The sequence below is a fragment of the Corythoichthys intestinalis genome, chromosome 1 (genome assembly GCF_030265065.1).
Source record: "Corythoichthys intestinalis isolate RoL2023-P3 chromosome 1, ASM3026506v1, whole genome shotgun sequence".
In the NCBI taxonomy this organism is placed as follows: Eukaryota; Metazoa; Chordata; class Actinopteri; order Syngnathiformes; family Syngnathidae; genus Corythoichthys; species Corythoichthys intestinalis.
This window is the reverse complement of record NC_080395.1, coordinates 9186405-9203526: the sequence shown is the minus strand read 5'-3', so window position 1 is coordinate 9203526 and position 17122 is coordinate 9186405. Positions and strand designations below refer to the sequence as shown.

Below are 17122 nucleotides of genomic sequence, written 5' to 3'. Positions count from 1 at the left end.
CGCCGTTATTGCCAACAAAGGGTACATAACAAAGTATCGAGATGAACTTTTGGTATTGACCAAATACTTATTTTCCACCATGATTTGCAAATAAATTCTTTAAAAATCAAACTGTGATTTTCTGTTTTTTTTTTCCACACTCGGTCTCTCATGGTTGACGTTTACCCATGTTGACAATTACAGGCCTCTCTAATATTTTCAAGTGGGAGAACTTGCACAATTAGTGGTTGACTAAATATTTATTTGCCCCACTGTATACATTGGGGAGAACAAGTATTTGATACACTACCAATGGGTTTTCCCATTGGCAGTGTATCAAATACTTGTTCTCCCCACTGTATATTATTTGCTTGAGTAAAAAAATGGCACAATGTCATGCAAAGGTGTACTTATAATAATTTTAGAGACAAAAGTTACTTTTTACAGTGGCGGCAGAGAGTTGGGGGGGGGGGGGGGGCGAAACGTATACGTCTTCGTGGTGGAGGTGCGTAACACAAAATAATTGAGAAGCACTGTTAAATGCTATGTTTTTTCAGTTATATTTATTTAGACAGACTTGAGTGGTCTTAAGACAAATGTTTATATTTTTGCATTCCTGGATAGTTGAGACATTAACAGGTTTATATTTATTGTGTATGTTAATATAATTTAAGTTCAAATAATGCAACTTAAATTTGCTAATAACATCCAGCCATTTATTTTGGAAGTTTTCAAAATGTTTTAAGTGGTTTTTGAAAACGGTGTATCACCTAAATCAACACATATGCACTTCAAAAACACACCTTAAAACTAGTTAAAATTCATTTGTTTTCGGTGTAAATCTATTAGAATGAAACGAAATGATCTGCCGGTGCTTTAAGTAAATTTTAGATTTCTTGAAATAAGAAAAATAGCTAGCTGAAAATAAGCGTAACGGACTTATTTTAGGCAAAAAGTTAGTATATTTTTTCTTTTAAAAAAGCTTCTTTGTCAGATATGTTCTTAACTCAAGAATAGATATTGTTCAAAACATTATTTGAACGCAAAATTTTCTGGATTTAGGCAAAAAATGACCCAACTTTTTGATGTATGGGCTGAATAAGAACAAATTGTAATATTACTTTAGGTGGAATAATCTGAGGTATTAATCCGTTAACTAGTCTTTAACACTCAAAACAAGATGGAGACAATTATTCGACGAGATTTAAGAAAATTTATCAGATTAAAACGTTATAAATTAGCAGTCAATCTGTTTGGTTTTAATAATGTCCAGTCCCCAGCAAAAAGTGTACATGCAGGTTATGCTATTATATCGTCCCTACTAATCTTGAGACCAAGCCAACACCCTTGTTGACACCCCTGCACTAGAGGACAGTCATGCTTTTGGGGCGGGTTGGCCTAATATGGTCATCAAATTGATAAAAGTATAATAAATAACAGTTCAAATAGATGACCTTATGCTGTGAAAAAAATATGCTATCATTTCAAAAATAAATAAGGAATTACTCTACTTGAATAGTTTTTTCATGTAATACTTTTTACTTGCACTTGAGTACATTTTTTGGATGGCTACTTTTACTTGAGTAATATTATTTTGAAGAAACACTACTCTTACTTGAGTACACTTGTTGGTTACTCTAGCCACTTCTGTTTATCATATTAATTTAATATTTTTGGAGTCAAGTCTTGGTTCCAAACGCTTCACATTTTACACTGAAGTTTCAGCGCCTGAATGTTTCTACTTCCGGTTCACATGACACACCATCTGTCAGTCTACCTATCCGGGACTTGCCGTTCTTTTGTGTTCCCTTCTCATAACCAAACAGGCTCATTCAAAGCATTCTCATCGGGTAAGTACCAAAGTAAGAATTTAGTGGACTAAAACGCCCCATCTGAAAGCTTAGTGAAAGTCGTTTGGCTTTATGTTGAAGCTTTGCAGGCTAACGTAACTTCTTGTTGTTTAGCTTAGCTCGCTAGCCATGACACGTTAAAGCGACACGTTGCTTTAGCTTTTAAGCCACTTGTAAATTAAAATGTTACCGGACGACTTGAAAAGGTCTGTTTGGGAAGACTTTGGTTGACTCACTATGACCACATTGTATTTATACAATCCCATTTGATCCAGGCTATGGGGATTCATCTGTGAAAGCTAAAGAATGCTGTATAGGGTTAGGGTTGCTTTTATGAAGCAAAAGAAAGGTTACATACAGAGCCCCTAAAGGGACATCGACAGAATAAAAATAAATCTAAGCAATCTGGTGCGCACCAGAGACTATCTGGTAAACATAAGCATTAATCGAATTTCAGCTAGTGGACTTTTGCTGTGGGAGTTAGCCAATGGTTGATTTGTTGCAATGACGTACCGCAAGCAACACGTCACTTCCGCTCATTAGTATTCACGACAATAGCTACTGTTGCTAAGGGGGGAAACGCAACCGGTTGTCCTAGGAAATGAATGGAAACCGTGTACGAAGGAGATGTTTGCAGAGCTAAACCTACCAATTCTCTCCGAAAATGATGTCCCTGCTGCCAAATTCGCTGGCAAAGATGTGGAAGAACATAAAAATGTTCAGTTAAAGAGATGGCTTGAGTGTCAAAGGCTGAAAAAGAAGGAAAACAACCGAGCCAACCGAAGCATAGCCTTAGCTTTTTTATCGACGCGACTTACAATGACATTCTCCTGTTTCAACAAGCTATCCTTTACCACCAGCCCTATCTTATTTATATATTATATCCTCTGGTTGTCCTACGTCTCTGACCGTTCTTGGTGGTAATTTAGTTAGTTTTGTGTAGCGATCGCAAATGCTACTCAGTGACAGCCAACGAACACTTTTATTTTTTCATTGATAACAAATCTTAATTCTATAATTTATTTACACTTCAACCCTTAACAAATTTGTTTTTTTTTAACAACAGAAAAGGTAACTGGCAATCAAATACCATTTTAATTCCTTTCAGGTCATTCATTGTCAGACGAAAGAAGCACGCTACAACGTCATGCTAAAAAATAAGTTAAAAATATCAAAATGGCTTATCTCTTTGTCCTCTGAAGGAGCATGCCAACCCAACAAAATGTTGACTGCATATGAAATGTGAATGGCTTCACCCTGGCTTCACCCAGCTGGCGTTAAAACTAGGGTTGTTCCGATCATGTTTTTTTTTTGCCTCCGATCCGATCCCGATCGTTTTAGTTTGAGTATCTGCCGATCCCGATATTTCCCGATCTGATTGCTTTTTTTTTGCTCCCGATTCAATTCCAATCATTCCTGATAATTTTTCCCAATCATATACATTTTGGCAATGCATTAAGAAAAAAATGAATAAAACCCGGACGAATATATACATTCAACATACAGTACATAAGTACTGTATTTGTTTATTATGACAATAAATCCTCAAGATGGCATTTACATTATTAACATTCTTTCTGTGAGAGGCATCCACGGATAGAAAGACTTGTAATTCTTAAAGGATAAATGTGACTTTGTATATTGTGACTAAATATTGCCATCTAGTGGATTTTTATGAGCTTTCAGTAAATGATACTGCAGCCATTTAACTTCTGCCCAAATGCATGATGGGAAGTGCAACCGTGACTGTGTGTAATGGTACCAATTGATATATCTTCTCAGCTTTGGGAAATAAAATAGGGTGTTAAGAAAAAGGTCAACTACTACCTTTCTTCTCCACATTGCTTCCCACGATATTTCTAATCATCGAGAGAGGGATTGTAAGGCTTAAGCCAATTTAAAAAAAGGCCTCAAAGGCTCCCAAAGTTCTCTCTACTCATTTTACGTTGCCTTTTAGTTATATGTATACGTAATACGGTGCCATTATAGATTGAACGCGACAATGCGTGAGTGGGTAGTGCAGCGCATGCGTTAATTGCATTAAATATTTTAATGTTATTACCGCCGTTGACGCGATAAATTTGACAGCCCTACATTAAGCCAAAACTAAAGCGTCTGGATGAGTGTAAGACATTTTGTCTGTAACGTTAAATACAATTAGAAAACGATTTAATTGGAAAAAAATATATATACTGTATATATATTTAAAAAAGGCATGTCCGATATTTTTTTGCCGATTCTGATACTTTGAAAATGACGTGATCGGACCCGATCGATCGGCATCATCTTTAGTTAAAACGTCTGCGCAAATTGATTCATTCGTCACATTTTTTCATCAGAGTTTTTGGTTTCGAGAAACGTATGAAGAAAACATCCTTAATGTCTAGAGTCGTTTCTACAAGTTCCATAAAGCAATGCGTGATCAGCATGTTCGTTTTTGAAAGATTACTGGAGAAAAGTAGCAGAATTACCATTGCGTCTATGCGAGGGCGGGTCTATAATGTCCCACTTCTACTTTACCGCTGCTTTACGATGCGATGTCACGGTCTAAAAATAGCCTGCGTGCGGTACGGCATTGGCTGGATGGGCTAAAAATCAAATTTTGGCTGCCAGTCTGAACAAGGCTTGGCGTCGGTAAAAAGTGTTAGAGCTGAAACGAGTACTCGAGCAACTCGAGTAACTCGAGTTTAAAAACTGATCCGAGTAATTTTATTCACCTCGAGTAATCGTTTATTTTGACAGCTCTAAGCATCACGTTTTGCTCGGACTACTTTTAATGCGGGACAACGCGCTGTCATGTGCGGAGAGGAAGAAGGAAAAAAAAAACTTACTGCAGCCGACAGCCGCCACAAACGACGCCGACGTTGCTAAATGCTAGCCCGCACAATGCTACGTTGGTACAGGTAGCGTCTTATGCGTCTCATAGAGATCACATGTATGTTGAACTAGATGCAAAATGACAGACTCGCCCGCGTCTGGGCAGCGTTCGTAAACAGCCGCCATCTTAAAGCAGTAGAGCGCTAAGCGCTAATAAAGAGCGCTAAGCGCTAATAAACAAGATTAACGTTACCGTCGCTACTAGCTCACGTAACGTTAGCCCTGCGGAGGGCTAGGTTTCAATTAATTATGACCACTGTCAATGCGTGGCTAACGTGTCTTACATACAGGCTTTAACATAACATAGCATTGTGGAGTGATGAGGGTGTAAAATAAAAACTTAATCATGCTAACTATCAATTTTAGCTCAGTAGTCATTGCTGGATAAAACACCAAGTAGCACTGGTCCCTAATGTGCTCCAATACAGCCTGTATCATACATTTATTTTGAACGCTGTAAAAACTCAAAATCCTATCAGGACTTATTAGACTAACTTAAAACTTAACTAGAACTTAAAAATGGCTTGACACAAAGAGAAATTCAATTGAAACACGTGGGAAAAAATCCTAACTTTTAAGTGATGTGTGTTATCAAGCGTAACGGCATTTTTAGGTAAGATATATATATACATATATATATATATATATATATATTTTTTTTTTAATAAGATCTAAAAGTTTTTTGAGTGAAAGCTGTGAATTAGTCTTTTTTTTAAATTCTAGTTACATCTGAGATGCAATTGTTGGCTGTTTTCAACAATATACATCGAAAATAAAGACATTGATTGACTGAAAATGGTTCAAGATTAGATGAAATGTCTTGTTTTCTCATGTATATTTATAATTGCTCTTCACCTAAAAATATATTTGTTTTATCCGATTACTCGATTAATCGATAGAATTTTCAGTCGATTACTCGATTACTAAAATATTCGATAGCTGCAGCCCTAAAAAGTATAAAACATGAAAATCACGGCGGGAGACTGAGCAAAGCTCAACTTAAACAAATCATATGATTTTTTTCATCCAGTGTCCTGCAGATGTCACTATTAAAGCTCTTCACCCTCAGAAGCACGAGCCCCTTCACGTTAAAGAGGATACGGAAATGCCGTACATCAAACAAGAGGCGGAGCCAGAGATCCCCAAGATTAAAGAAGAAGAACAGGAAGGTGAAATCACGAAGTGTCCAATGACTGTTTGCGTGAAGAGTGAAGATGAAGGTCCAAGTGAAGAAAGCGGAGCAGCGAAACCTTCGAGTGACTGCTCATTTCAACACCTGACAACAAAAGGAGAGGGACGACCGCAACCTGACGGTTTGTTAGCGCCGCTCTCGGACAGTGACGACGTAACGTCACACTCTTCTGACTTTTACACTGATGAGGAGGATAATGACATTGAGCCAAATGCTTCAAAATCCCGAAACAAGTCATCATTGAAAAGAGACACAAAAGAATGCGTGGTTGGGAAGCCATTTGTCTGCTCACTTTGTGGTAAAAGATTCACTCAGAAGATTCAGTTAGAAACACACATGCGTACACACACTGGAGAAAAGCCTTTTCCCTGCTCAGTTTGCCATAAAAGATACATCACGAAGGCAGATTTAAAGGTTCACACAAGAACACATAGTGGAGAGAAGCCTTTTGCCTGCTCATTTTGCGATAAAAGATTTCGTGTTATGCCTCAGTTAACAACACACACTCGTACGCACACTGGAGAAAAACCTTTTCTCTGCACATTTTGTGGTAAAACATTCACCCAGAAGGGAGAATTAATACGTCACACAAGGGCACACACTGGGGAAAAGCCTTTCGCATGCTCATTTTGCGATAAAACATTTTGTACGAGGCATCAGTTAACAAGACACACACGTACGCACACTGGGGAAAAGCCTTTCGCCTGCTCAGTTTGTCATCTAAGATTTCGTCTGAAGCATCAGTTAACAAGACACACATTCACACACACTGGAGAAAAACCTTTTGTCTGCACAACTTGTGGTAAAAGATACATCGAGAAAAAAGATTTAAGCATTCACACAAGAACACACACTGGAGAGAAGCCTTTCGCCTGCACAAGTTGTGGTAAAAGATTCACCAGCAAGGGACATTTGAGCGAACACTCAAAAACGCATACAGGAGAGAAGCCTTTTGACTGCTCACATTGCGATAAACGATTTCGTACAAAAAAAGATTTAACAAGACACACGCTTACACACACCGGGGAAAAGGCTTTTCTCTGCTCAGTTTGTGGTAAAAGATTCGCTCAGGAGAGATCTTTAAACATACACGCGAAAAGACACGCCTAATTGACTTGGGACTTTTCACAATTTTACTTTGGATTGTCAGAATTTTTAAATGCTTTGATGCTTCCCTTTTTGTTGTTGTTCGTCCAATTTCCAAACTTTATCTGAATATTTTCAGTTAAGATTTCTATATTTGTCTTGTGTAATGTAAATGTTTGAAATCAAACATTTTCCATTACTGACTGACTTACTTGCTTTTTTGTGAACCGTTTTTAGCGCACAGTTTTTATAAATATGGGTTGTATATATCAGTACGTTTTACATTGCATTATTTACTTAATTGGACAAATCAAACTATGGTATCGTGCTTACAATAAATTATAACAATACCAATGTTTTTAGAAGCCCTTTTAATTTCACGAATATAATTCATATTTTCCACCCTGCCTTTTAAAAGCCATATTAAGAGAAACTTCTGACTTAAAGACTTGTTGGCTCTTCTAAACTATAATTGTTCTTTTTTTTTAATAAAATATGTTGTTAGAAACACATAAAATATTACCACAGATTTTGAAAAACCTCTAATATTTAGTAAATGTTTTGACCTACGTTGGGCGCCATCTTTTATGTGCGCAATAGACGCTCGGAGCGATGACGTACTTGGCCTGGACTGGAAGAATAGCTGTGATAGCTAGCAAGCGTAGCTAGTAGAGGTGTGCGAAATTTCCGATTCTTAGATTATTCGCGATTCGGCTGTGGAAGATTCGAGAACGATTAACAAATGTCCAAATTCCGATTATTGGAATATTCCAAGTAAAGCGGAACTAAAACACAGTCGGCGCGATCTTCGGGACGCAATGAGGAACGGACAGAGAGGCTAGTATGACGACTGGCATGATTTTGTCACATCCTTTTGCTGGTCAGATTGTTTTATTACAGAGCTGGGGGATGAGTTGCCGACGTCGTACCTGCATCCAATTCCAGCTCTATAGCAGTGTCTTTTAACCGATCCTAGGCAGGTTGCCAAGATATTGCCTTGCTGCCATTTGACAGATTGTAGTCTCGATCCCTTTGTTGCTTGCCTTGTTTTTTTGTTTTGTTCGTCTGCCTCTCACAGCGGTTTTCCTTCGAGTTTTTAAAAAAAAGATAATTGATCCCAACCAACTGTCACGGACCCTTTTTTCGTCTCCCTTTTCCCAATCACGTTTTTTTTGTCCCACCTTGCTTCTGCATTTGCAGACCGCAACAGATTTGTTGGTTTTCATCTGAGGACTTCAGTTACTAATTGCAGCTAATAGATCGATAAACAATACACATACTAACCTGCATCTAGTGACAGTGCGGAGTCCGCAGCTGTCACTGTCACTAGAGAAACGCTACTGGTGTTCTGCAATTCCTACCTACCCGGAAAGACGTCCAACACATGCGCACGTCCGATAAAACTACTTAATATTTGTGTTTTTATTGAGTCTTTAGTTATATTTTCCTTGCTTGAAAATACTTTTTACATGTGTTTTCCTCTCATACTTTTAAGCATTGTTTTTTTCTTGTGGTAGCGAAAAAGCAGATTGTTGACCTGCTGACCATTTTAGACACGTAGCGTATTTAAACCACCCTTATTTGATATTACGTTTAAGTATTTTTTTAAGGCATCTTTAGTATTTTTTTCCTGTATGGATCTAAACAAAACCATCTGGAAGCACAGGGTATTACTTTGGGTGTCAAGTTCGCCTCTTGTAGCACATTTTGGCAGAACACTGGTTTTCTCCTACTCTCGTCTCTTCTCATCCCGTCTTTCCTGTTCATTTTGCTTTTGCTGCTCGTTTTGTGAAATATCGACAGTGTTGTCATGCTCAATAATGTTCCTCTCGGGTTCAAATTGAAAGGGCTGAACAGATGCAGTCCAGTGACGTCACCGCCCAATCAACAACAATGACGATCTAGTAGTTAAACTAATTTGACAAATTGTATAAAACAAAAATGTCAGGAGGGGTTTTAATATCAAATTATTTTAACTCATACTAAACGTGTATCTTTTAAGAATTACAAGTCTTTCTATACGTGGTTCCGTTTAAAAGAATATCTAATTCAGTAAAATTCAACCTGAACAATTTTAAACAAATGCGATCTTTCATAACGCTTGAGGCTGCTAAAATGTTTCTACACTCAATGATTTTTATCACACATTGAATTTTCATTACATGTTGGCAACTGGCAGGTGTAAAAACAGTATGTTCTCTAATTTGTCTCATAAATGATGCATGACAAGCATAACTAAAGTGAGGTTGAACACAATAAGGTTTTAAACAATTTTATTTACTGCAATGAGGTCCAGAAATGCTTGTCTCAAATGTGATATATTTGGCACATAATATGCACTTTGGACTTATTTCTGTTCATACACCTATGTTAGTCTACTTATTTATTTCCTTATAATACAAAAAGTCAATGCTTGCGTTATCTTCAAAATATATTCAATTTCCCTGTGCGGAAGCCACTATTGTTGTCTATTTTGGAGCCAATCTGCCAGTTTATTATTTTGCTTGTTATCTTTGTAAATAACTTCTAAAGAACTATGAAGATAAGGAGGACCATACGGCAGTGTGATTTGATTTAAAATATTTTTTGTCAATGTCAGTGTTTACCAAATTAATGCTGTACAAATTTTTACATTTGCGGTCGGGAATAAAACCCACGTAAAAAGAAGAAAAAAATTGTTTTGTCCAATCTGTCAATTTACCTGACCACCTTTACAATTTATAACATTATTAGGGTGGGTGGCTCCTGACGGTATTTTGAAAGACACTCAAATCATGGGTAAGTTTTTAAAATGGACAATTTTGAAATTCCAAACTGACTCCTGGACAAGATTCTGACCCAGATGAAGGCCCTAGTATGAATTGTGATTAAAAAAAAAAAAAAAAAAAAAAAGAGCTCAAAGACAAAACAATACATTAAAAGAATTGTTTCGTTCGATTTATTTTCACCGGGGATGAGACGAAACCTACTCCATTATGTTTAACGTTTCATCAAATATACTGAGTGAGGATAAAAATTGAGAAATTATAAAGAAATATACTGTACAGAAAGTTATTTTGGAACATTTTTAGTTTGCGTTGTGCTGCAAAATAATGTAAAAATGGGCCGTGACTTAGAAAAGGTTGAAAAACACTGATATAAATAACTTTGTGCTGAGAAAAAAACACCATTGTTTAAAAAAAAAAAAATTAAAAATCAAACATTGTAAGTGGTTACTCACAATCTTACTCATTACTTAAGTATTCTTTCCACCAAATACTTTTAACTTGTAATTGAGTAAATTTTTTGGAAGACTACTTTTACTTGAGTAATATTATCTTGAAGTAACTCTACTCCAACTTAAGTAAAAGCTAAACTGAGCCTGAGAAGCTTCAATGCTTTAAAATGAAGCCAGTTCATTATTTTGATCCCTGATGGAAGAATTCCAGCGGAAGCAGTACAGTAAATTGAATTAAGACCAAACTTTCAACGTACAGATTTACGGACGATATTCTGAGCTTTCAAAATTTAGTTATTGATAATTATGACTCAGATTCGGATATGTTTATCATATTCATTGAATATTTTTGTTGTCCAGTTTTGTTTCCAAACACTTCAACATATTATATTACATTGAAGTTTCAGCGCCTGAACGTTTCTACTTCCGGTTCACTTGACGCAACTTCTGTGTTTCCATCCGGCACAACAGTAACTTCTTTCGTCTACTCTTCGCCCAACCAAACGAGCTCCTTCAGAGCATTCTCATCGGATAAGTACCGAAGTAAGAATTAAGTGGACTAAAACGTCCCATATTAAAGCTTTTTGTGGAAGTCGTTTGGTTTAATCTTGAAGCTTTGCAGGCTAACATAACTTCGTTCTGTTTAGCTTAGCTCGCTAGCCAAGACACGTCCACGCATTTTGATTGCTTTTGCTTTATGCCACTTGTAAATTTTGTTTTAAGGGGTGGGGTCGCTCGGTTTACATTAGAGTGATTACATTTAAGTGTATAAGACTCTTTTCGACTTGTTTTAAAGATGCAACAAAATACTACTGACTGAAGGCCAACGTAATCAAAACATCAAGCTACAGAGTAGAGACGTGGAAGACGAGGAGAGGAAATCCAGGCCACGACGAGCAACTGAAAAACAACAGAAAATGAGGGTAAGATCACGAGTTTTACTTTTTATGCTATATCAGACTTACTTTTATGTGATCGTGATTGTGAATGAAGGGCAAATTCCCACATCTGAATTGCGAGCCAAGACTCACGACAACGATAATTTCACGATATGGCGGAAAAACATAGTGTTCCCTCGACACACGAGCTTTTCGACATCCGACGTAAAATTTGACTTGCCATTTGTTTCTAAATCCGACGACATGCTCGAAATACGACATGACAGCACCGCAAACAGACGCACGGATGATTTTCTTGTAAGAGAAATCAGCACAGGTTTCAAAAATGTTGGTAGAGGTGGTGAAACAAGGAAAAGGGTGACACTTACCATTGAAATGAAGATGCACATTATAGAAAAATATGAGCGTGGGGTATGCATCCGAGAATTGGCTCAAAAATATGTCTCCAGGGTCCTCCGACGACCACCGTTCGCAAGTCTTTATAAGTTGACAATTATTATTGTGTAACATTGTCAAAGAAATCGCCAGCTTCGACAGATCTTTTATTATTTATTTCAGACCTTATCCAACACAAAACGCCTACTGTCCCCCGCAGTTGACGGTGTTCTCAAGAAAACATCGAAAGTGAAAGTAAACTCAACCGCACCGCTATCTCTCTCGGTCACGTCAGTCACGTAGCGCGTTCAGGTACAGAAAAAAAACATCTGCCACATTGAACCCTGATTCGAGATATTATTATATTATTATTCTGATTTTTATTCATAATTTATTTGTTTTGCTCTTTGTAATTGCTGTTAGCATTAGTAACAGCAGTATTTGTTAAGGATTTAGTGTAGGTTTTTGGGGTCTGGAACAAATTAATGGAATTATAATGTATTCTTATGGAAGAATCCTGCTCGACATACGACCATTTCTACTTGCAAACAAGGTCCTGGAACGAATTGGCTTCATATGTAGAGGTACCACTGTATGTCCAATCCATTTGAATATCATCAATGTATGTGATACATGGGTGTCTGTAATAACGTGTATTTCCTGTATCTACAGCAAAAAGGTTCCTAGGCGTATCTAATTCTAATCTGTTTCGTCTTCAAATCCGATTTTTAGAGCTGGCTGTTCAGATTTTTTTAACAAAAGTGTCCAATTCGGCTTTGGGCGTTTTCAGACTGGGCTACATTAATGACCCATCTTATGGGCTGCTGCGGCAACAAAGGCGTCATCGAGCACATGTAGTGTTTGACGTCATAAATTGTGACAGCAGAGTCAAACATGACACACGCGAGAAAGTATCCACAAGGTAGAGAACAAACAGTACTATTAGAGATGAACGATATTGCAGGGAAAAAACTTTGACTGTGACGTTTTTGGGGTTTGCGATATATTTTACAATATTAAAACTAGAAAAATTTTCACCAGATGACTTAAAATGATCTGTTTGGTAAGACTTTGGTTGACTCCCCATGACCATATTTTATTCATGTAATTTGATCCAGGCTTATGGGGGTTTATTAAGATTGTTGTATATAAAAGAGGCAATGTCTCTGCACACTTGCTACTTTTGTGAAGCAAAACCAAGTTTACGTACGTTGCCTCTAAAGGGACATCTACAAAAATAAAGTAATTTTAAGCAACCTAGTTCGCACTAGAAACAATCTGGTAAACATTGGCATTACATATATATATATATATATATATATATATATATATATATATATATATATATATATATATATATATATATATATATATATATATATATATATATGTGTGTGTGTGTATATATATTTATACAGTATATAATATGGCAGAAAACACTCAGGTGACTTAAAGTTCTGCTCTGAGACCCCCAATTAGGCCAAATTTCAAAATTATCCTACATGCATGTTTGATACATCATTGGAAGGCTTAAAATCTCATTTTTCTGGGTCAACAAAAATTTTGAACAGGAGGGCATTTAAAAAAAAAATTTAAACAGCAAAACCCTTATTAGAGGCGAGAGCACACGAGAGCAGAATTAAAGACGCCACGATTTTAACGAGAACTTATCGCGTACTTACCTTGTATGGATCCAAAAACTCCATGTAGCATGTATCACCAAGTGTCAAGACACAGCTATGAATGGCCACAGCGGGATTTAAAAAAAAAAAAAAAAAAAATTATGGGTGAAACATGGTGATATAACAAGGGTCGCGATGCAGAAATCGCAGACAACAAGGAGTGGTTGAGATTTTCTTTTTCATATAGATATCATTTTAAATGTTATTTTTCCTTTTTTTTTTTGTTTGGATCGATTATTTATCATCTAACATATCGGGGAAAATGTGACAGTAACCAAAAAAATACAATTAAGGCATAGTTATGAGGTAGATATCCGTGACTTTTTTACAGACGCCAAATTGTTTATTTTGTTTTATTAAACTAAAATTTAGACATCAATTGACATTTTGAATAATAAATATTATTACTTCTTTTTATGGCTAGGTTGTAACAAAAGCGGTTGCGCGACGTCTGTAAACGGGGATCTTCAGGGTAAAACGGACAAATTAAAAATAGTTCGGAGGCTTAGTGCGCCATGAATCTGCTATGGCAGCATATAGACATATTGTTCAATCAAACACGAGAGTTGTTTTTGGCTTAAAATACAGCAGTTTAATTTAAAGAGGGGTGCAAGAGCAGAAACTGCTTTTTCAGTCTTGTGTTTTGTTTATATATATATATATATATATATACACATGGCGGAAAACACAGACGAGCGCACTTAGCTTCCGAACTATTTTTAATTTGTCCGTTTTACTCTGGAAACCCCCGTTTACAGACGTCGCGCAACCGCTTTTGTTTCAACCTAGCCATAAAAAGACAGTAATTATATTTCTTATTCAAAATGTCTGTCATTTTTAGCTTAGAATCATTAATTGATGTCTAAATTTTAGTTTTAAAAAAAACGACTTAAAAAAATTATTCACTTGCATATTTTAAACTTTTAAACGTATTACGTCACAATGATAAATTTGGCGTCTGTAAAAAAGTCACGTATATTTACCTCTTAACTATCGCTTAATTTAAATTTATTTGTTACTGTTGCTTTTTCCCCGATATGTTTGATGATAAATAATTGATCCAAACAAAATTTTTTTTGAAAAATAAGGTTTAAAATGGTTACTATATGAAAAAGAAAATCTCAACCACTCCTTGTTGTCTGCGATTTCTGCATCGTGACCCTTATTATATCACGATGTTTTACCCATAAAATAGAATTAAAAATCCGGCTGTGGCCATTCACAGCTGTGTCTTGACACTCGGTTTTACATGCTACATGGAGTGTTAGATCGAAACAAGGTAGTTACGTGATAATATTTCGTTAAAATCGTGGCGTCTTTAATTCTGCTCTCGCGTGCGCTTGCCTCCAATTAGGGTTTTGCTGTTTAAAAAAACTTTTTTTTTTTTTAAATGCCTTCCTGTTCAAAATTTTTGTTCCCCCAGAAAATTGAGATTTAAAGCTTTCCAATGATATATCACACGTGCATATCGGACAATTTTGAAATTTGGCCATATTGGGAGTCTCAGAGCGGAACTTCAAGTCACCTGAGTGTTTTCCGCCATATACAATTGTTGCAATTTGCTAACTTGCATAGCAAACGTCCGCTAGCTTAAATGCTATATAATGCTAATGTTTTCAGCAATTGGCTAACATGCATGGCTAAAGTCCGCTATCTTATATGCTACATAAAGCTAATGTTTACTAGATGGTTTCTGGTGCGCACCGATTGCTTACATTTTTTTTTTTTTTTTTATGTCTGTCAATCTGCCGGAATGATATTCTGACAGTACGATAACGTGAAGCCAAAATATCACGGTTCTACGGTATCACGGTATTGCAATTACAGCTCTAAAATGTGTTTCTTTAAAATATGTGAGTTTTAAAAAAAAAAAAAAAAATTCCATAGAACAGGATGTTTTCAAAACATATTAGAAAATTGGAACATAAATATAATTTTAAGTTAAAATAAGTAAATTTAAAAAATATATATTCTAAATAAAATCCGGAACTCACATTGTAAGATTTTTCAATAATTTATTGGTCATTTACTGGGGTTCATAGGTATTTGTACCCCTGAGAAAATCGGTGCCAATATTCACTGCCGAAGCCTTTGTTTGCAATTACAGAGGTCAGAGGCTTTCTTTACCAGGTCTTCACAAATGGAAACAGGGACTTTGGCCCATTCCTCCACTCAAGTTTCAGCTCCATCCAAAGATTTTCTATTGGATTGAGGTCTGGAAACTAGCTAGGCCGATCCAGAACCTTGATATACTTTTTACGCAGCCACTCCTTGGTCAGCTTGGCTGTGTGCTTCTGATCAATGTCATGTTGCAAGATCTAGCCACGACTCATCTTCAGGTCTCTGACTGAGGGAGAGAGGTCTTGGCTCAAAATCTGACAATACATTTCACCATTCATCCTCTGCTATAAACAGTACAGTCGTCCTGTCCCCTTTGCCAAAAAGCAGCCCCAAAGCATGAGGTTTCCACCCCCATACTTCACAGTGGGGATGATGTTCTTGGGATTGTACTCATCCTTATTTTTCTTCCACACATGACGAGTAAAGTTTGCACTAGGGTTGTTCCGATGATGTTTTTTTGCTCCCGATCGTTTTAGTTTGAGTATCTGCCGATCCCGATATTTCCCGATCCGATTGCTTTTTTTTTTTTTGCTCCCGATTCAATTCCAATCATTCCCAATAATTTTTCCCGATCATATACATTTTGGCAATGCATTAAGAAAAAAATGAATAAAACTCGGACGAATATATACATTCAACATACAGTACATAAGTACTATATTTGTTTATTATGACAATAAATCCTCAAGATGGCATTTAAATTATTAACATTCTTTCTGTGAGAGGGATCCACAGATAGAAAGACTTGTAATGCTTAAAGGATAAATGTGACTTGTATATTGTGACTCAATATTGCCATCTAGTGTATTTGTTGAGCTTTCAGTAAATGATACTGTAGCCATTTAACTGTTCTGCACAAATGCATGATGGGAAGTGCAACCATGACTGTGCGTAGTGGTACCATTTGATATATCTTCTCTGCATTGGGAAATAACATAGGGTGTTAAGAAAAAAATCAATTACTACCTTTCTTCCCCACATTGCTTCCCACGATATTTCTAATTGTAGGGAGAGGGTTTGTAAGGCTTTAGCCAATTAAAAAAAGGCTCCAAAGGCTGCCAAAATTCACTCTACTCATTTTACGCTGCCTTTTAGCTCTATATATAGGTAAAACGGCGCCATTACAGATTGAACGCGACAATGCGTGAGTGGGTCGTGCAGCGCATGCGTTAATTGCGTTAAATATTTTAACGTGACACATTTTTTAATAAATTAATTACCGCCGTTATCAGGATATTTTTGATAACCCTACCTTAAGCCTAAAGACTATGGATGAGTGTAACATATTATGTCTGTAACGTTAAATACAATTAGAAAACGATTGAATTAAAATATATATATATTAAAAAAAGGCATGTCCGATATTTTTTTGCTGATTCCGATACTTTGAAAATGACGTGATCGGAACATCTCTAGTTTGCACCAAAAAGTTCTACTTTAGGCTCATCTGATCACATGACTTTCTCCCATGACCCCTCTGCATCATTCAGTTGGTCTCTGGCAAACTTCAGACAGGCCTACACATGTACTGGCTTCAACAGGGGAACCCTCTGAGCAATGCATGATTTTAAACAATTGCACCGTAGCGTTCTACTGACAGTAGCCTTTCAAACACTGCATCCTGCCGTCTTCCGGTCATTGACCATCTCCTGCCGTGTAGTTCTAAGCTGACCCCTTACTTTTCTCATCATGAGTGATGCCCAACGAGGAGAGATTTTACATGGAGCCCCAGTCCGATGTAGATAATCAGTCATCTTTAGCCTTTTATCATTTTGTTTTATTGTTTATTGTCATCATCATCTGTATCATTGACAGTTACAAGATAACATTGTAATAAGATTAAT

General features: G+C 36.6%; 1 protein-coding gene across 4 annotated transcripts in view; it reads left to right on the top strand.

The window, feature by feature from the left end:
- Positions 1-1729: 1729 nt before the first annotated feature.
- LOC130919121 (gastrula zinc finger protein XlCGF57.1-like) overlaps positions 1730-17122 on the top strand; it is a 41203-nt gene continuing 25810 nt past the window's right edge. For 2 of the 4 annotated variants that reach the window (XM_057841575.1, XM_057841566.1), the window contains exons 1-2: positions 7022-10744; positions 10998-11124. Coding sequence is in view for 3 of the 4 variants with exons in the window: in XM_057841566.1 (XP_057697549.1) it covers positions 11119-11124 (6 nt within the window). In the remaining variant the exon portion in view is untranslated. Of the gene's footprint in view, positions 1830-5736; positions 10745-10997; positions 11125-11658; positions 12762-17122 lie in introns of those variants that run through there. The other 2 variants (XM_057841600.1, XM_057841592.1) reach the window with 2 other exon arrangements.